The following is a 21786-nucleotide window of genomic DNA, read 5'->3' on the forward strand; positions in this document are numbered from 1 at the left end:
ACAGGGTTCCCGGTGGGTTTAAATGAAGCTGGAGTGCTAATGTCATCAGTAGTGTTGGTTATGTGCAGACACATGGTGGTGGTGTTTCCTTTCCTGCCTGCATTTAACATACCAAAAAAAGCCCTCACATGAACATGTCATGCTTTGATTCAAACGGTCACAAAACAACAGTAACACACAGTGAACTCCTGAATAAGCATGGAAGGCCTGTGTGAGCAGGAAAGCCCCATGCATAGTTCCTAAAATAGACATACGCACACGTGCCGAGCGTGATAAACCTATCAACCTAAAGTTAGTATTCCTCAAATACACGATGAGACAGACGTTTCCCAGAGAGACACAGAGAGGCTATGTGTGCAGCGTGTGTGTGTGTGTGTGTGCGTGCAGACTGCAGTCAGGGGGGATGGTAGGGGAGCTGGTAGACTAGAGTGCATTTGGTATTCAGCCGTGCCTAGTATTTATCTGTCTGCTGGCTGTCTAGTCTGGTCTGGCCTGTTAGTGGTGTCACCCTGCGTGCTCCCCGGGGGACTAAATTGACGCTCCAGACAGACTGTGCGCGTGTGTGTGTGTCTGTGTGTGTGTGTGTGTGTGTGTTGTTTGGTGGTGGGGTGTTTGTGAGTGGATAGAGGTGGGTTTGCAAGAGCGAGAATCGATGTGAGACTGTCTGTATATGAGAGCTTGTCTGGGGTGTGCGTGCATGTCTGGAGTGTGTTTTTAAGTGTGTGTGTGTGTGTGTGAGGACATGAGAATGACCTCACATCGCGGCAGAAAGAACTCCTCAGTGTCTTGAATGATATTGAGGCTTTAGCTGACAAGACAGCAGCGCCTCAATTTGTTGCTTCAATAAAATTATGACAGCTGCCAGGCGTTTGTAAATTGCGTCAGGGTCATGCGTCTATTTTTTTCTCCCCCTTCCGAAAGTGTCACTTCGCTCATGGAGGAGTGTGGAATTCATTGGAAGCCGTCAAGGAAAATATTTTTGCATGATTGGATATAGAACTTGGCTAGTGATGCGGCACTTAATGCACAACATCTGTTGGAGGTCTTTGCTTTTCCAGTTTACTTATTTTCCTTCACAGAGGGCCACTTTATTGCCTTTGGTTACTGGTGCTTTCAGAATTGAAACCCACCCCCCAGAGGTAGCATTTCCCAAAAAGTTTTCAGTCTATATGTGATCAGAGAGAGAACATTGTACTTTCATGATTTGCTGCAGAAGTGGTCATTCCTGTACTGTTCTCTTTTTGTCCTGTGCACAGGTGAAGTAAAAATCAAACCATACTTGCTTTGTTGGAGGGCCACCTGAAAGCTCTTCAATGACCTCTTATGGTCCCTAAACCAGAGTTTAGGAACCTGCTGGTCTAGAGTGGCATTCAGAGCTTCTCTCAGATTTGAACAGCCTAGTTTATTTATAGACTGCAGACGGGCCTGCGCTTGTGTGTGTGTGTGTGTGTGTGTGCGGTGTGTGAGCGCATGTTGGGTGGGATGGTTGCACTGTTGCTTAGAACCAGAGGGGATGTGTTGGGGTAGATGGGGAGGTGGGGGGCAATGCTCCTCTGCTGCACATGTGCCCCTGAACCACAAGACTGGCGCGGGGGGTCACCTCAAGGTTAGCCCCTTCAAAGAGCCGTCTCCATTGGCTGCGGCCCGCCGTAACAAGGGAGTGAAACTCGAAGCGCTCTCCCCACCCTCCCCAAATAACACACCAGAACGGCCAGTCCCGGCTGTGCCCCCCCCTACTCCTCTTCCTTGCTCTGCTCTCCTCTCCCACAGCCATTGTCAACCACGACCCGGCCGTCTGCTAGCTTTCTGAGTCAGGTCAGCCCCGTCCAACCCACCCATGCGCACCCACCCCCTGTAACCCAGACACACACGCACACACAAGCCTATAACCCCTGTCCCATCCCTTCTCCGTTGCTGCCTTCAAGACCTCCTCGTACAGCTCTGTATCCTAGTTGTGAATATGTATGTCAGTGCACATTCAGGTGCTTTTGGTGAGAAATAATACTGTGGACCTTGCAACAGTAATTTTAATTTCAAATCAAGTGCCCTAATTTATTCTGCAGGGTAAAAATAATAAGCTAGTATATAGTTGATGAGCTGATGGTAATGAATGATGGCTTAAGTATACATTTTATTATTTTTGGTGCTTAAAGCAAAGGCTTCTGACTTAGCAATAAAGATTGTAGAGTGCCAAACAGGTGCAGCACTCTTAGCTGTATAAATTGTTATATGTATGAATAGTCAGGCAGCACGATAGCCAATTAATGCATTCTGCAGCTAATATATGCAAGGGCCTTCATGAATATTAACTACTGACACCAAACAGCACCACACCAAGCATGACTGAAACAGGGGCCCCTGCATAAACAAAATAGTCTCTTAGCCATTTAAAGACAGTAAAAGGCTGTGACATTAAATGTGCTTTTTGGCTTTGTCACTTCAGCAAGAAATAGTAGATAATAAAATAAAGAAAATTCTGAGATACAAGAACAACATTTGTATAAATGTTTAAGACCTCTTTCTATTGTAAACTTATCACAAGCTGAAGTGTTTGGAATTTCAGATCTCAAATTTGCATCATACAACCTTTTTTCATATTATCGGCACAAAATATCCCAGAAATGTAAAACACGCTCTGACTCGTGTCACAGTAAATCCAGACATTCCCAGTTTGTACTACCGGGAGCTGTGAAAGTGTATGGCATTTTATACTGTTTTTGGCTGGTGGAAAGCAGAGCTGTTGTATTTCTGTCTGCTCCTGAAGGCAGCACCTCTCTTCCCCCCTGTCTGGCCCTCCTCTGGAGCCCTGTGATTGGCCAGAGCGGCAGTCTGTCAGTTTGTGGGCGGGGCCTGAGCCCGCTGTGTCTGCTCTGCTCTAGTAGAGGAAGGACAGCTGCTCTCAGCGGCGAAGGAAGGAACGGAAAAAACTCTACAATGCGTTAGCCACGGGCAATGGCTCGTCCCCAACTCTCCTCCTAATTCACTGCCCGAGCCGCTCCGAAACAAATATGGCGTGACAAAAACCGTGGAGAATAAGTGCGAAACTGTCGGGAGTTACTCGTAGCGGCGGACTCAGCTGCCGCTGCCTGGAAGTTTTTTGTTGTTTTCCCGTCGTGGGGCCCCGACGGTGGCGGCGGCGGCGGCTCTCTCCCCGGAGCGGTGTCCCGGTCCGCCCAGCCCCATGCAAAACCTAACGGCCCCTGGCGGCCCCGGCAACTCCAATGTCACCTGCTCCTGCAACTGCACCGCTTCCCAGCCACAGGGAATGGAGATATGTGAGTAACATTAGTTGCGTTTCTCCTGACCTTAAAATCCTACCGAGAGACTTTTGTGCCTAATCCGTTTTATGTGCACTCTCCAGTGTAGCAACAGAAGGACGACAAATCAGACTAAGTATTCATCCAAGACGGTCAACCAATTCGGTTTCCTCCCGCACGGATATGCGTTATCCCATAATACTTCTATAGGGACTTACAGTAGGTTTGCGCTGTCTTATAGAAACTTTATGGTGACCCTGGAGTACTAACTGGTATTTATAATCTCTTCTGTTGTCTTTATTTGGCTGAAAGTGTGTCTGTGGCACACACAGTGAGTTTATAGTTGTTCTATCACACTTTATGTTGACTTTGAGCTCTTCTAGTGGCCATTACTGTTACATGGACATACTGTAGTACTCAACAGTTAGCTTACAGTAAGGAATCAGTCATATTCCTATAGCATTGACATGGTACAGCCTTGGAGTATAGCGTTTGGGCTCTATTACATATTCACTGTGGCTCTTTTTAACAAGAACTCTCCTATTGTGAGTCTCTCATAAGTATTTCCTCTCACTTTAAGTTATCCGCTTTACTTTTTCTAGCCGTTTAGTGCCATAGAGGTTGCTTTTATACGAACCCTCCAGCCTTACAGGCCTGCCCGGCTGTGCATATGCTCTGAGGGATCACCACAGAGGGTTAAATAGTTTGCCTGTCAGCATAGACAGGAAACGCTGGAATGGTATGTTATGTCTGTCTGCCTTCTGAGCAGCCCAGAGAGAAACTATCATTATCAGCTCTGCCCTAATGCTGCTGCCTGCCTGCTAGATCCACTGCAGATGTTCCTCTTTATGACTGAAGCAGAGACAGACACCCAGAAGAGCAGACACATGTAGGCAGGCAGGCAGACAGACAGACAGACAGACAGACAGGTAGAAAAGCAGAGGACAGCCATACAGCGTTACAGATCTGCAGACAGACAGACAAAGACAAATAAACAGTAGACGGGCCCACAGCAGACACGCAGACAGGCGGGTAAATTCATAACCAGGCAGCCAGACAAGTACTGACAGATATAAACAGAAATGCGGACAGACATATCCGAAAGCTAGACAGGCAGACATATTGACAGACAGACAGACATGCAGACACACAGACAAGCTACAGACAGACGGACAGAGTTACAGTGATGTGTAATTTCCATTTGGGGCCGAGGCCAGGCCTGGGCAACGTGAGGTGAACGCAGGATATTAGATTCAGATTTGGCAGGAGAGTGTGGTTGTGCTGACGCCACATTGTAACCAAGAAGTGTGTGTGTGTGTGTGTGTGTGTGTGTGTGTGTGTGTTTTGTCTGGCAGACGCACTGGTGTTCCACCATTCATTTTCTGTGGCATCATCGTATTGCTAGCCAGGAAAAACACACATAGTCAGGCATGGACTGGTGCATCCACTGACACACTGATACAGCAGAGAGAGCCTAATTAGATAATCCAGTAGAACTGCCTCAGACTTCTAAACTGAGCAAACAAGCGGAGCTGCAAGAAAAAAGTCACATAATTGTGTTGATTGATACTTGCAGCGTATTTAAGGTTATGCATGAGTTTGGCACTAAATAAATGCTGGCATGGTATTTTCAATGCATTTCTCCTCATCTGAACATCTCACTAGTTGGAGGGAGCTCCATTCACAAGTGGTTTGAAATAGCTGTGTCCTACTGTAGTGGCCGTCTGGTTTGAAAAGAGCTCTTGTTTGTCGGCTGTGTTGTCATGCAGACTCGGCAAGGCTGAATAATGTAGCTCATGCTTTGATGATTTCTCTGGCTGAAGAAAAGAGCTACAGTCTGCCTTTTTTTTTTCTCCTTTTTTTTTTTAAAGCGGAGCGGGCGGTCTCGCTGGTGTGTTTCCTCTTTATTCAGACGAGGAGGAAAATTGAAAGGGACTACGAACATAGAGGGATCACAGCGCAGACAGTGTGTCACGGCCAGGAATCGAACCTCTGCCTACACACTGGGATTCACATGTAGGATTTGAAAGGAAGAGACCTTTAACAAGTGTTAGTCTCTACTAGCTGTTGCTGTGCTTGGATTCATTGTGTGCTGCAGTTATCTTGTATTGTAGGTGTGGTATTATAAAGTCCTGAGGTCAAACACAGTACAGCTTCATACAGACTTGCTGTGCATGTGCGTATTCTTTACCTTTCACCTACAATTGACAGTCACAGAAAGCACCCACTTCTTTTTTCCCCGGTGACATTTTTAACCCTTGGTGATGAGAGCTATTACCCACACAAATCAGATTTTATAGGGAGGCAGATTTCTGTGTGAAGGTATCGTCCCTGCAGGGTGACACCATAGGCAGGTCCTCTGCAAACATTTTCCACTTTTAAGTCATTTAATCTAGTATTGACTCTTAATCCTATCAGTCCTGTCTTTCTTAAACAAGTGGGGGAAGTACTATATGCCAACTGCATGAGGTCATTTCACTTGTAGCTTATGCAAATACCCTTTCTGTTTCAATCAAGAGAAGTCCTCTTGATACCGCTGCAGGGGTTTGTTTTGTAATATGGTTCCAAAGGAGTCTTGAACAAAGTGAAAGTGCACTGTAAATCAGGAAAAGTACCCAGAAAGTTAGGATTTTAGATTTAAGTTGGAACCTTTTATTAGTGTAGGGTAGTGACTTAAAGTGCTAGTCAAATGCAAGCAGTGGAAGAAGAGAAGAAGCTTTTGTTCTTTGTTGCTTTTTTGCCTGTTATTACTGTTATCCAAGAGGAAAATGAAATTAACAGTGCTGGGTATCAAACCACAAAATGTAGTCATAGTACTGAGCACTACAGAAAACTGGCATTTAAATTCTGGTTGGTTATTCTGTGATTCGATATCTGATGTTTGATTATGCTGTTAACTATTTTTTTGGTTAAGGTGCTAGTGTGGTTGCTTGTGTTGAGACATTTAACATTTAAGAACATTGGCATCTTTTGTTCCATGAAAAAAAGGGTTCTGTGTGAAAACATTTCTCATAAGTTATCCAAAGAAAAGTCTTGGTATTGGCAGCAAATCTCGGGTATCGTTTGGGCAAATTGCAAATTTCAAAAGAGAGAGAGAAAGGTCTTGATAGCCTTGCATGGAATATTCCTAGAATATCTTCGTCCCGGTCCTTTTAGATGCACATTACAGCAGTATACATGCACTTGCCTCTTGGGAAAGGGCCTTGGTCCATGTGTCAGAGACTTGAGTGGCTGTCTGCGTCTGTGTGTATGTAACAGTTAGCCTGCAGCAGGGGCCAGCCAGCCAGACGGATGTAAACGGCCTGATCTGTAATCCTGTGTATGAGTGGTGTTAGTGTGTAGGTGGCAGCAGGGTCATCTGTCAACTACCTCAGGCCAAACATGCACAGGGCTACTTGTTGACTCTCCCTCAGACACATACACAAAGATGTACACATAGGCACACGCGCGCACATTTACACCTAGATATATGCACACACACAGACAGGCACTCTCAGGCTCAGCCAATATTTACCCTGCAGTCTCTCCCGCCAGACAGCCAATCCAATCTCTCACTAAGCTCTTTGTTGTTTGTTTGGGGGTTTGTTTTTTGCCTCTTTTTTTTTTTGTTTGTTTGGTTTGTTTGTGGAGGTGTTGTTGATTTGGAATTAGTTTGGTTTTTATTTAGTTTTATTATTAATGAATTTTAGTAATGAGCCCCTGCAAAAAAAAGACAAACTCTGGGTCTGAATAGAAATTCTGGGACCTTGGGGAGGGGAGTGGCAAAGACAACCAAACAACAGTATTCAAAAAAAAAAAGAAAGAAAAAAAGAAAGAAAGAATTTTTTTTCCTCCCAGACAGATTTCTTTTGCGATCACTGCTCCTGTAATTAATTTCACAGGGAATTTCTACACTTGGTTAGTGTCTCTCATTGGAGCCTTATTTAGTCTGCCACCTCGCCTGAGCGGAGGGGTTATAGCAGTGAACAGTGGTGCTCAACTTGCAGGGGTTAAGAAAGAGCTCCTTGTTTTGTGTAAGTCGGGGGGGGGGGGACCCCCCTGTTTTTACACTATGGAGTTGACCTGCAGACGCACTCTGCTGTAACTTTAGCACATACTCTGACAGAAAGATATGTATATTGTAAAGTTATTTGGAGAGAATATTGTTTTTTCTGCATCACATCAATATAACAGACTACTACTAGAACTCAGGATGCTGAAATATTTCTCTTTACTAGCCGGTCCAATTTTCCCCTTATATTTTACCTTAAGCTTTAAGGTAATTTTTTGGTACATTTTCGGTTAATTTGTAGCCCTTTTTCCTTTTTTAAAAATAAGTGAAATGGTAGGTCAATAATCAAATATTTTGACTGATTGATTAATCAACTAATCGTTGCAGCTGTATAGGGACATATCTAACCCCCAAACTGCATGTTTCTGTAGCTGCACGTCTCAAAGCGATTCTAGATGTCTTGTGCATCGTTTTATAAACATTTCACCCCAAATCTGTCCCGACATGTTTAGTATCTTGATGCTGACCATGATTTCAACAAAGTTGTGTGGGTTTGCATAAAGTTTGGCTGAACATCATGTACGGATTCAACCAGTGGTAGCTCAGAGAGGGTGAAGAAGGTGGTGTTGTATTTTGTGCGTATGCATTCATCATGTTTGTTAGGTTTATTGGATACACACTGTGCATTGCCGTGAGTAACACTGAATGTAAACATGACATTTGTTTGTTTACAAGAAAACTCTACAGGGCACCTTTTTAAAATGAATATTTTTTTGTAGTGCGGAACAGCAGTGTGGTTGGAAGCTGTGCTGTCGATGTGTGACTTTGTTTGGGCCGAGTGTGTCTCCGTGTTACTAAGCCTCACACCTAGGGGTGGGCGATACGGCCAGAATCTTCTGTCACAGTAATTTTATATCACGGTATCAGTATCAGTTCTTCTGTAAATTCAATTAAGAAATGGTTTGAAATAACCATTCTGTACCATACTTCATCACATTGGATTATTTTCTTCTTTTATTTGGAACTTCCATACAGAAAAAAACAACTGCTTCACATACGACAAAACTCGAGTTAGTTGGGTCTTGCCACTCTGTTCCTCTGCAGCGGTTGGCATTACTGCCACCAATTGTCGCTCACGTGAGATTTCATCCCTGATTTGCTACGCAGCCTGCACCAAATATTTAGCAAAGACAGGGTGCAAAATTATTACATTTATTTGTCCACTGGCCAAATGGCTAGTGAATATTCAGATTCAGATTATGACCAGCCACTCGATAGATAACCATTGTTTTTTTCTGCTGTTGAGTGAAAGAAATCCACCAGCGACTTGCATATTTTATCAGTGCTAATTTTGTGCCCTGAGCAGAGACACTAAGGGATAACTCCTGGGATGGAAACAGTGTTGCAGAATCTGTACCGTTGCACATTATATGCTGTCATATCGCACAATACTACTCACACTACTGTGCATGATGTTTAATTCATTAATTATGTCACGTTAGCACAGCAGGGTTGGGCTTTGTCATGGCTGTTCTGGTATGTTGTCCTCACACTGGTTTTTTTTGCCTTAAATTAGTTTGACCAGCATTCAGTGTTTTTTCTTGCGGCTGTGCAACTCTGTGTTTTTGGAATCAAACTGACAAACCTTGAAGCTTCAAACACTGTGGAAAATGCAGCCCGGAGCAGCTCAGCTCACTTCAGGCTGAACAGGTCAAGTTCAGACAGCGACTTCCAAAGTCCAAAAGCAGTGAAAAGGTCAATCTCATGTCCTTCCACTTTGTCCCGGCAGCACGTTCACCACTTGGTGCTCCAGCCCCAGCAGCTTTCATAACCTCGTCACTGGCTGCTGGGACTCCCTTTGTGTCTAGATTCTGCACCCCCAACCCCACGCACGCACACCCCAGACCTCCTCCCCTAGTTCCCAAAATGCCCTTGGGACCAGGGCAGATTTGTAGTCCTAGTGTGTTTGAAGACAGGCCATCAGTCAAGTGTGTGTGTGTGATGGTGGTGGTAGTGGGGGGTGGTTGGTAGTCTGCTGTCTCGGTCAACATCTATCTACACACAGTTGGACTGTCTGAGATGCTAAAGAGTCCCGGTGAATGAATCAGCCCCGCTGTCTGCTGCGCGTCTCATGACTTCAGGTCTGTGGACATGGACGGGACATATTACAGTCAATCAAGGCACTGTGCTCCAGACACACGGTGGCAGACAGTACACAAGCACACTATGCCTCTTTTTTTTTGCCTGGTTGCAGATTTGTTTTTCCCAGTATTCAGTCAAATGGAATGGCTGGCATGTTTATTACCCTTTGTGAACCCAGTCTCGTGTCTCGCCTCTTTCCTTACATGAAACAAAGCAGCGATTATTGCTTTGAAATTACAAATGTTGTTGCGCATCGTATGAAAAAAGAATTTAGCAGAAATGCTGTGCCGCCCGCTGTTTGTCAGATTTTGGGTAATCCGTTTGTTTATGTGTGCAGGAACACCCAGACAGTGGAATAATGACATGTCTCTTCAAGTGGTTTGCAGGATTTTCCTTGGATTTTGAAGAGGCTTACGTGGTAAAGTTACCAAAGGGGTGTCACTGGTGTGCGGGCGGTTTAGAAAGCTGTACAAGATCACTTCATTTAGGACTTAGGGAGCATTTAAAAGCCCCACTGCAAGAAAAATACACGTGGAGGTCAACTATTTCCATGCCGAAAGAAATCTTTTGCATGACTCTGTGCCATTCAAATTGTATCTCACACAAGCTGAAGTAAAGCCTTCGACAGGTCATCTGACATTTGAGTTCGCAGTTACAAGACTTCTGTACTTTCAATTGAGAAATAAATGAACTTAGAGCTTTGTGGTTATTTTTCAGTATACTAGTTATAGTTGATGATGCATTCCTTAAATCTATCGCCTGAGATGAATGCACTTTAAGGAAATGATGCAGAAGGCAGCAGTTTACCTGCTATCCCCTGTTGTTAGGAATGAACACATTACAGAGGACACCTGTGTATCAACAGCTACTTGGATTGTATTATGATTAGTTTACCGTGTTTTTCATTGAAGTAACTGAGACAGTTTATAAAAAGACATCACGCATAGGAAGCTGCCGTCATTAAAGGGGAACTCCACCAATTAGACCCATCACAGTCTGTGACAGGAGTTGGGGCGTACTACTGCATATGAGAAAAAGGTCTATAAAGCTTTTAGTTTATCGAGAGAGCTGTGTGAAGTCTGACAAATATTCTCGGGTAATGTCAGATGAAAATGACAAAAATCTGTTGGTGTGGAGTTCAATAGAAGTCATGTTTGAATGCGTGGAATGAAAACACAGTATATCTGGTTCAACTGCAGCAATTTTGATCCTTTTTTAAAGTCTGCCCATGGTCAGTCTGACAATGTTGTAGCAGTGGTATATCAGGAGAGTACTCTTCTAAAGATGTAGCAGAATAGATTTTGAACCCTTTCTGACTTCCTAATAGTAAAAGGTATCCTTGGTGATCATAGTCTGTAAATTCACCCAAAAAGCACCAAGGATTTCATCACCAAACCATGTCTAAAGTTTGTCAGAACTAAAATTGACCTCATGAGGCAAAAAAATCTAAATGTATAACGTATCCAGGCCACATGTAGACAGCATAGTTCATAATACTTAGAACATGAGGCAAGTCATATAGAAACCTATGTGAAAATGATGGCAAAGGGATATCTGAATTCCTTAATTGTACTTAGAGGTGCATCTTATTGTCTCTTTCTAAGTAAAATGGCTAAATCATAACTAGACACAGTCATGTGTCATGTACACTGAATTGTTGGTAGATGATAAATCCAGGTAGCAAAGGGGTCCTTCAGTTCATCAGTTCATTAGTTGGACACAATTGCTTCTAGTGAGACCTGTCAGAATCAGTCAGAGGGAAATTTGACTGCATAGTTTCTTAATTTCAGACTTTTAAAAGCGACACATTATTTCCCCTCAATATTCCATTCCCATACCCCCCAAGATTGTTGTTTCCTTCTGTGAGGAGACACTGATCATGTGTGAATGAGTGAATGAGCTCCTCCTGTGACGATAAGTAGTTCTTTTTGCTGTTTTTAATTGCTTGAATATAACTGCTGTTATGTGTAGTGATTGACAAGCGTTCGCGTGTTGCCTAGCACCACCAAGACGCCTCTCACTGCAAAAAACCACCTCAGTTAGACTGGAATCTGAGCTGCAAAAATATAAGACACCATTGTGGTCTTAGGTTTAATAACTTATTTTAATAGTATTATTTTTAAATATTCTAGGGTAGTTCGTAGCAACAGAGAGGCAGTTACTGCAGAATCCTGCATGCACCCATGTTTACTATTGGTTGGTGCCAGGGTGGTAATTGCTATTTTGCTGCATTGCTTTATAATCTTTTACCAAAATGGTAAATTTAAACTTTCCTTCAAGTCAAACAAATCTGTGTTTCTTCTTGTTGCTACATGATGTCTGTGCAGAGTTTGACACTAGAAGGATGTTTTCACATTCAATCTGACTTTAGGGGTGGGGCCTACAAGCAGTCAAATCAATCCTGGTCCAGTTTTCAACTTATACAAGTGTTACGTAGAAACCAGTGCACATACACTGAGAATGGACTTTACAGTGTGCAGCAGGAAAACTTTAGAAACATTTGCATATTGATGGATTTGTGGAGTTCTTAATGAGGTAGGAGGAGGATATGCCTTTCTATGGGTTTTAATGTGGGAATTAAAGTTTTCTTTTTGTGGAAACAAACATATGAGACACACATTATTGTTCCAAGCAGACTATTTATATAAATGTCTGGAGGGGATCTTTAAATGTATATATTTACTTGAATTTGTGAGTTTCAGCTTTTTCCTAACCAGTGTTAAACTGTCTAAACTTAACATTGTAAACCTTTTTTTTTCACAACTGAGCTATACAATCACTCGTGTACCATCTTGTTCCAGTATCAGTACCTCGTCATCCCAGCACTACCTTGTCAAAAGGCGGGTAAATCCTGAGCCCTGCCAGCTGGGCTGCTGGCTGCGCCCTAACAAGGCCTTGCTCTGGATCTGACCTTATCACAGGAAATTACAAGGATTACACCAGAGGCAGAGAAAAAGAGGAGGAGATAGAGATAAAGATAGAAAGGGGTAGAAAGAAGGAGCCTTTGTGTTTTTAAATGAAAAACAACAGAACAACCCTGGATGTTTCTCCCTTATTATACCCATGATGCACCAGCAGGATTAAATGTAGCTTTCTTTCAGTACATATATGTTGGGGGTAGGTGAAGGATGTAAGACATCACTCTGCCAAACCTTACACAGCTGTAGATTCATGTAACAGAACACTCTGTAGTGGTGTCTGTGGGGTATTTTATTATTTTTTTACATTTTAACCCAGTTTAACCTCCCAGCCTGGAGTCAAGTAGTAAGGGATGTGTGTGGGAGTCAGAAAACGAAGCCTCTGGTTGCCCAGATCCTTCTCCTTGTCCTCCTCTCCTCTCCTCCCTCACTGCTCCTTACTCTTATATAGTGATTCAGACAGCCTGTCTGATTTTTGGTCCCTCTCCCTTCCCATCCAGACACACAAGTCAGACAGCGGTGTCTGATACCTACCACCCCCACTTCTCCCCCCTCCCCCCAGCCCCCCCCGGCAGCCACCAGCTGACCCCAATCAGGCACAGGGCCTGCTCTATTGTCTGGCTGGGGAGAGGGGACAGTTGCTCACGCACACACTCACACACTCACACACAGACTCAGACAGGGGGTCAGAGAGAGATAGAGGCTGTCTGGTCTGGTCTGGCCTGGCTCTTTGACTCCCAACCCCCAACCATAACACAGCATTTCTCCTCTCCTCTCCTCTTCCTCTCCTCTTCTCCTCCTCCCCTGCCTGCATGCAGACTCATTGGTAGTCCCAGATGTATTTGACGCTTGCTATGCAAAGTGTTTTGCATTGGCATTATCTTGCTAACTAAGTTATTAAGTTAAATTAATTTGTGCTTTGCAGACATGTGGGGGCATTTTTTGTTTTTGTAAAACAAGAGTTTATTCTAATATGAAACAGCAGAATGAGGATGATCTGCTGGTAAAAGATTGAAGAGTAAATGAGTGGGCACACACTATAGCACAAAATGTTTGTTAATCTGCAGCTGAAAATAGCAAATGCACTATTTACTCTTATTTGAGCAAGATATAGCTATTGTTTTATTAGAAACAGCCACAATATCACAATCACTCACCAGACTCCATTAAAGAAAACGGTACTTTTACTTCACATATCAATGTAACATCATAACTTAGTTCAAATTGGACAGAAACATAATAAAATTCATCAAAATAGTCTTTGCTAGTCCGCTGTTACAACAATCACCAACTGGAAATCCTTAATTCACCAGTGTAGATGATAAAAACAGCAGTTTCAGTGGCTCTACTCAGCTGCTCACGGAGCAGACCGGCTATGGAAACAAACCACAGAGCGGATAGTAACACAGGCAGAGTGAGAGTGACACCATTCTCTGCTCAGGACACCATGACTCAGCTATACATAGCAAATAGTTGTTTGTTGCTATATTCATGTTCTAAATCTCAGATAAAACTCCCTTTTAAAACTACAATTCCCAGCTGTTATTAGAAATTGCTGAGCTTTTTGGGTTTAAAATAGTTTTTCTCTGTCTTTATGTGGATGGGCTTGGTGGCACAGACAGGGTAGGGAAGTCTAAGTAAAATGTAGAATAACACCAGCCCTATAATGTGATTTGATCCAATTTAGGGAGCTATTTTTTGTATCATGCAAACCTTTCTTTACAGATTTCATCACAAGATGTTGACTAGTGTGCTGGAATATAAAGTCTATATTGGTGAATTTGGTCTCTCCATAAGCTTCCACATCTCACTATGGGTGTCAAAGTATTTCAACTCAGAAATGACATTGTTGAGCATTATTCTCCAATACTAAAGATTGCTCCTATTAAGCTTTAAAATGTGGAAATATAGTTGGTGTTCAGAGAGTAGTTGTCATGGAAATAATAGATTAATGTAGAGCAAGAGAAAGCTGAAGAGACAAATGTATCATGTAGGCTAACTGAAAGCATTTGACTCAGATTTTAAGTGGCCATTTGTGTTAAACTTGACCACTTTTTGAAGTTTGCACACTGACCGCACACAGAGCTTTTATCATTGTATTAAAGGAGGTAATTTTTGTTTTAATTTAGACACATGGAAAATGGAGAAGAAGATGGGGGACGGCATACTTTCTATCTATCTTCCCTCTCTTATCTTCACGCTTGGCATTCTGCTGGAAGCTAACGTGGCTCCTGGCTAGCGTTGCTAATGATGATTAGGGCTCCTGCTCCGTGCAGCATGGAGATCCTGCGTGTGAATTATTAATATAGGTCATAGTCACAGCATCCGGCTTGGCCCAGCCCAGTGCCGTCCCAGCGCTATCGCAATACACGGCCCATGCTTACCCACAGCCTGCCCCATCTGTTGGCCAGATTAACCCAGCGGATCACCTACACCAAGGTCTGCACCAGGTTAGGCTTCATAAAAAGGGCCTCCACCAAGAGTTATCCACATTTAGTCATCATGTGAAAGACGCTTCTGCCTATAAATTTCACATCCTTAAAAGTTAAACTCTCTAAAGTCTTAAATTGTCAGAAATTCTGTGCATTTGCGATTGTAATAATGATTCTTTCCATAAACACTTAGTCCCCTACCAGTTATGCAGCACCCTGGGCTGCTCATTTACAGCAATTATATTTCACGAGACAGGAATCTTAATGGCAAGAGTTTATGGTTCCTCATAAGAAAGTTACTTCCCATGATGAATTGCATCCGTATATGTGTGTGAGTAGGCGGGTGGGACTGTTCAGTAGTCCCATTTCAAGAGCCAAATTGCTTTCCCTCAGTTAATATGTGACTGTTGCTGCATTGAATGTCTACTAGTCTGGTTAAATGTCTAGGAGCCAGAGCACAGTGTGTGTGTGTGTGTGTGTGTGTGTGTGTGTGTGTGTGTGTGTGTGTGTGTGTGTGTGTGTGTGTGTGTGTGTGTGTGTGTGTGTGTGTCTGTGTCTGTGTCTGTGTGTGTGTGTGTGTGTTGTGTGTGTGTGTGTGTGCTGTGTCGTGTTGTGTGTGTGTGTGTGTGTGTGTGTGTGTGTGTGTGTGTGTGTGTGTGTGTCAGCCCTAAACAGAGACAGACATGCCCTCTCAGCTGTTTTTTGTCTGCAGAAGCACACACTGAGAGAGTCGAGACTGCAGCTCCATGCAGTGTTGAATGGCAGTGGATCAGCCTCAGTCCAATATTGTCTAATTCTGCTTTTAAAAAATCCCAATTTTACATAGAGTAAACTCCAAAATGTAGAAACACCTCACTTCAAAACATTTCTACAAAGCTGTCCAGTGAATTGGGCCAAGTAAAAACTCACTGTGATCTTGACCTGACTTCTGCCCTTTGAAAAGAAAGAGGGAGACTCTACCACCGGCACAAGAAGTACTGAAAAGATTACTAAAAAGATATGAGTGTGTGTCTGTGCGTGGGTGTTGCTAAGTTGTTGATATCTCTGGTTACACTCGGTCTTTGTGTCGCCCAAAAGAGTTCTACCTCGTCGAGTCAGGAGCGTCTTTTCATTCCGCAATATTCGCCAAGAGCTGAACTCCCCAAGTGGTACTTCTACAGAGAGACGGAGAGAAGAGAGGAGGAAGGAAAGAGGGTGGTGTGGGTGGGAAGAAGGATTGTGAGAGAGAGAGAAGGCATGAAAGATATGACAAGATGGAAGAAAAGAGAGAGAGAGGGAAAAGGAGAAGGAAGGAGAGATGTCAAAGTCTGTGTTGTTCCACTGCTCTCTGTGTCGACTACAAAGTGAGTTACATGAAGATTTCATAAAACACATAAGAGACAGGCTTCATGTAATACCATCTACCTGACCTACCTGATCAGTCCATCAGAGCCCCCACATAAAACCACATCCACACACACAAACACACACACACACACACACACACACACACAAGACTGTTTGATTTAGACAGTTCAAGAAAAACACATTGAAAGAGTCACTTCACCTGAAGTACGAAAAAGTACCAAAAGTATTCATTTACCTCTGGAGACATGCAAAAGTTTGGTTTAATTTGCCTGGGGTTGGATTTCAATAATATTTCATTGAATCAGAATTCAGTATTACAATTCAAAATTCAAATCCTTTCGAATGCCTTACCAAATCTTATTCAGTTCAATTGTTCAAAACTTGCCAATAACTAAACTTATAATTGACCAAAACTCCATGATGGGGCCTTATAGCTCACCTGGTAGAGCTGACACCCAATATACCAAGGCTGAATCCTTGTCACAGCGACCATGGATTTAAGTCCAATCTATGGCTCTTTGCTGCGTGTTTGTTTCCCAGTTTTTCTGCGTAATTGCTGACCCCTGGACTAGAGGTTGGGTTTTTATTCATTTGGACGTACCAGCCCTTTAAATTGTTGACCCTTTTACTTCAATGCCAGTTGTGGGAAGCCGTCGGTTTTGAAAGTTTAGAGATAGTGTATTAATACAGCGTCTGGGTTGGTCTTTTGCCCAGAGGAGTTGGGTTTCGCTTCTTTTTGGTAAGACACGAGCTGCTGTCCACACTTAACTATCCTCCCCTCTGTTTGAACCTCTTCAATCCCCCCCCTCCAGCCCGACGCTCCAGGTCTATTTATACCTCTGTCCCTCCCTCAGCAAGCCTAAAACATCTTGGCCATCCCCAAACCACCACCACCCTTACTTAGAGAATAGCTCTTCGCCTGCCTGCGTGATTCTTCTTCTTCAGCAGCTTCTTTTTTTTTTCTACTTTCCTCTGTTGTCGGCAGCTGTTGCTCAGCACCGCACCGAAGTTCACCCTGCGGTCACGGCCAAGTGTTCCAGTGAGGGGAAAAAAGTTTTTTTTTTGATAGGACTTTTTTCTCTACCTCCCCCCCCGCACGTACTTCCCTTTATCTCGCATTTTCCTCCTCATATACACACACAACTCGCCCCCCCTGCACTGATGTTGCTTCCCTCTCAGTCTCTCTTTCCTCTTTATTTCCTGTCTCACTTTCACTGTCTTTATCTTTCTTCTTGGTCTCTCTCTCTCTTCCTTCCTCTCTTTTCTGTGTCTGTCTCTCTCTCCTGCCTAATCCTGCCTGCCAGGCATTGCTTCATGGTTGTTAAGCATCTCAACCCAAAGGGGGGGTGGGGGGGAGTGAAGAAGGGGAAGAAGGGGAGGAGGGAGGAGGCGCTAGTCATCTGGTGAAGCCTATTGAGCAACTTAAGCGTGGTTGTTTTGCTCTGTTGGCTCGGCACAATGAGACCGCATGTGGAAGACATGTTTACACCCCTTCATCTGAGAGTCAGAGAGAGTGGGAGAGGATGAAAAAGTGGGAGGGAAGGTAGGAGACAGAGAGGAGGTGGGATAAGAGAGAGGGAGGCAGAAATTATGACAAAAGTGTGTATATATAGTGAGGTGAAGGAGAAGAGGTGGAATACAGAGAGGAGGCTGAAAGAGACAGAAGAGGAGGAGGGCAATAAATGATGAAAGCAAACAGATAGATGGATTAAAAATGAGAAACAGATGGATAAATACAGACTGAAGGAGAGTGAGAAGAGTAGAAGAGACAGACATAATGAGAGAGAAAGAGGAGAAACACAGACTAAAATAGAGAGACAGAGACACAGTCCATCTCCGTGGAGAGACAGTGAGTATGAAAGTGAGTCATAGCAGAATAAAACGCCACGCAAGCATATGCTGCGGTTGAGGAGCCATCTTTTTCCAAAATGGAAACCAGTTATGATTTGCGGGCAGAGATGAAAAAAGAAAAGCCTCGCAGATTAAACTGAGTTATAACAAACAGACGGGGTGTAATTACACACCAGAGGAGGAGGCCATTTGTCTTCTGTTTTTTTATTTTGAAGATACAGAGCTCTCTGTTTCCTCATTATGTGTTTTTGCTGTCGTGCACATCAAGTTTTTTTTTTTAGTTTACCTCAGAATTTGTTTCTCATTGAGGTGTGAAATGTTGCTGCATCTACTGCTGCTAATACGTCCATTATCAGTTAATCTTCTGGGTGTTTTTAAAATGATTGTTCAGTCTTTAAAATGTCAAAAAAAAGTGAGAAATGCCCATTACATTTCCCAGGACGTGAGGTGACATCCTCCCATTGCTTGCTTTGTCAGCCCCACAGTTTGAAACCTGAAAGTGTTCAATTTACAGTCAGTATAAAAACAGAGAAAGGCATTTAGAATGCAAGATTACACATATTGGCTTGATAGGCGACTACCAGTGATAGCTTATCAAAGTTGTTGAGGATTTTCCAGTTGATTGAACAAATCAAAAATCTTTGAAACATTCAACCATCAGGCACTAAAACTCTTTAAGTAACTAGTCTGTGACTGTTTTTCTTGGTTTAAACTTCATCGCTTTGTTTCGAAGGGAAATCTTACCTGCATGCAGTGATTTGTTAGACAGTAGTGTGCTTTACGGCTGCAAAAAACGTATTATTTTCATTATTGATGAATTGTCTTAGTCTATAAAATGTAAAACAAAAGTCAAAAAACTTATTTTCAATCTCCAAGCACATGTATGTGTAATTGGTTTGATTTTTTATGTCCGTCAAACAGTCCAAAATCGAAAGATTTTTAATTTACCATAAAAGCAGCAAATCCTCACCTTCTGAGAAGCTGAAACCAGAGAATGTTTGTCATTGCTGCTTGAAAAATGATGATTCTCTAAATAGTTGCTGTTGCTGTCCAACTAATTGTTGCAGCTCTGCTGTAAAGCAGAAACAGTTGGTCCATTAGCTGATATTTGCAACAGTCTTGATGATTTCATCATTTAAATATATATATATATATATATATATATATATATATATATATATATATATATATATATATATATATATATATATATATATATATATATATATATATATATATATATATATATATATATATATATATATATATATATATATATATATATATATATATATATATATATATATATATATATATATATATATATATATATATATATATATATATAATATATATATATTATATATATATATATAATATATATATATTATATATATTATATATATATATATATATATATATATATATAATATATATATATTATATATATTATATATTCTCAAATGTGAAGATTTGCTGCTTTTCTTTGTCTTCGGTGATAGCAAACATTTTTCCCTGTTTTCTGATATTTCATAGACTAATTGTTTATTCTGTTAATCAAGAAAACAATGGGCATCATTTCATAATAATAACAATGAAAATGTGCGTTAGTTGCAGTCATTGTGTGCTTCCAACTTTGTGGCAACTGTTTGCGTTTGGCTGTTTCCTGTTTTAACATGACAGTGCCCCTGTGCATAAATAAATGTGTGCATGTTTGGTGTGGATGAACCTAACTGGCCTACACTAAGGCCTTACCTCAGCAACACCCAGCACCTCTGGGGTGAACTAGAACCCTGACTTATCTCCGAACATCAGTGTTCACACTAGGGATGCACCGATCCACATTTCTTCACATCCGATCCCGATACCTGAATTTGGATATCGGCCGATACCGATACTATTCCGATACCAGAACTCTGTTTTCTTTAATATTATTATTATCATTATTGTTGATTTTATATGAGATAATATGAATAAACTCCTCAACAGGCAAGTATGATATGTACGTATGTATGCATGTATGTCCCAAAAGGCAACTTGAGGTAAGCATAAGGTCAGAAAAGGAAGTCAGAAAAACAGGAAATCCTGTTAACAGGAAAAATCCCATTCTGAAAACAAATTTGCAACTGTAAGGGTTTCAAATTTATTGTCATGTCAATATTTATTAAATTCCCAAAATGTCAAATATTTGAGTCTTGAAATATAAGAAAAGTGTAAACATCTTACACACACACTATCAATAAAACAGTGTGCATTTGAACAGCACAGATCAAGTACACTGGCTCTTGTAGTATCAATAAATCAAGTATTTAAAATGTCAATTATCTGAAATATAAGAAAAGTGCAATAACTGTAAACATCTAACGCACGCACGCACGCACACACACAGACACACACACACACACACTCGGTAATCCCTTTAGCTTTCACGTTGTCTACCTGGAGTTTACCTTGTTTTTGGAATGACTCCAGAAGTGATTCCTGACAGCTCGCCTAAAAAATCCTCGTGCTGTTTCGTGTGGTGCTTTTTTTAAATGTTTGATTGCGTTCGTAGTTTTGTACGACGCGAGGGAGCTTCCGCGTCTCTGAATTACGGCTTTGCAAACATTGCATTTTGCTGTCTTGCTCTGCGGTGTTTCCAGTGTAAAGTATTTCCACACAGCGGACATGTTGGCTAGCCACAATGCCGCTCAATGCTATCCTGCTAGCTGGCTGCAAACTGTGGAATGGATTTCCTGAGCGGGGGCGTGTCTCATAACTCTGTGTCTCATTGAGCCGCGCCTCCGTTCAGATAATCCATTCCACAGTTTGCAGCCAGCTAGCAGACTGGCCGGCAGGAATCACCTGTGGAGTCATTTCAGCAGACAACGTTAAAGCGCACACATGGCTCATGGATATCGGAAATCTGCGCAGGTTGGATCGGGAAATTCCGATACGTGAATTACGCTGGTATCGGTCCCGATACCGATACGGGATCGGATCGGCCCCATCCCTAGTTCACACTGATTGGTTGAATTTGCGGTAATTGTTGGGATCAATTTCCTGGAGGGACTGTATAGCAGCATGAGCAAGTGTCCACATACTTTTGGCCATATAGTGTTCAAGTAAAGAGTTTCTTAGAGTTAAACTCTCTCTCTCTCTCTCACACACACACACACACACACACACACACACACACACACACACACACACACACACACACACAAAAACAGTCTATCATAGTGGAGGTGGGTGAAACTGACATATCCAGTATGAGCCCAGTATGTCTGCGTAACCCCAACAGACCCAGCAGCTCCAGTTTGGATGTGTCCCATGTGTCTCAGAGCTTCCTGTGTTCCACCCACAGTATCCCCTGCTGTCTCCGTTTGGCTGATCACAACAGCGACAGAGAGTTTGCAGCACATATGCAGCACGCAGCCTACGTCTGGGAGGTGTCTGCTACCCCTACTGATGTTGAAAACCCACTTTAGAGTTGCATGGCAAAATCACCTCTCCTGTGGGGGTGAGGTGTGTGGAGATTGGGGGGGGCTGTTCTATCAAATGAACATGTGCCAGGAAACGCGCACAGACAGACAGAGAGACAGACAAAAGCCCACTCGTTCCTTCCTCCTCCCATCTCTCATCTCTTCTGTTTTGTTCTTTTTTCCGCCGCTCCGCTGTTTTGTTGTTCAGTCTCAGAGATGAGACACAAGACGCCACGCTTTGTTGTTTGTCTGCCTTTAACATCTGTCTGCCTTTACCACATTCTCCCTGCACCTCTGTCTCTTCCTCTGCTGACTTTTTTCTCCTCCTCGTCTGTCCTTCACCCGCTCTTATCTTTGTTCCTGTCTCCTCTCTGTGTCCAATCT

The 21786-nt window shown here is 42.6% G+C and overlaps 1 protein-coding gene across 6 annotated transcripts in view; it reads left to right on the forward strand.

Moving 5' to 3' along the window:
* LOC127366672 (low-density lipoprotein receptor class A domain-containing protein 4) overlaps positions 1-21786 on the forward strand; it is a 217867-nt gene that overhangs the window by 170168 nt on the left and 25913 nt on the right. The window contains exon 1 of one of the 6 annotated variants that reach the window (XM_051405837.1): positions 2859-3275. The exons of the other annotated variants lie outside the window; for them this stretch is intronic. Within the exon in view, the coding sequence (XP_051261797.1) occupies positions 3182-3275 (94 nt within the window). The 5' untranslated portion in view covers positions 2859-3181. Of the gene's footprint in view, positions 1-2858; positions 3276-21786 lie in introns of those variants that run through there. 6 annotated transcript variants of the gene reach the window in all.

Source organism: Dicentrarchus labrax, unplaced genomic scaffold, assembly GCF_905237075.1.
Source record: "Dicentrarchus labrax unplaced genomic scaffold, dlabrax2021, whole genome shotgun sequence".
NCBI lineage: Eukaryota > Metazoa > Chordata > Actinopteri > Moronidae > Dicentrarchus > Dicentrarchus labrax.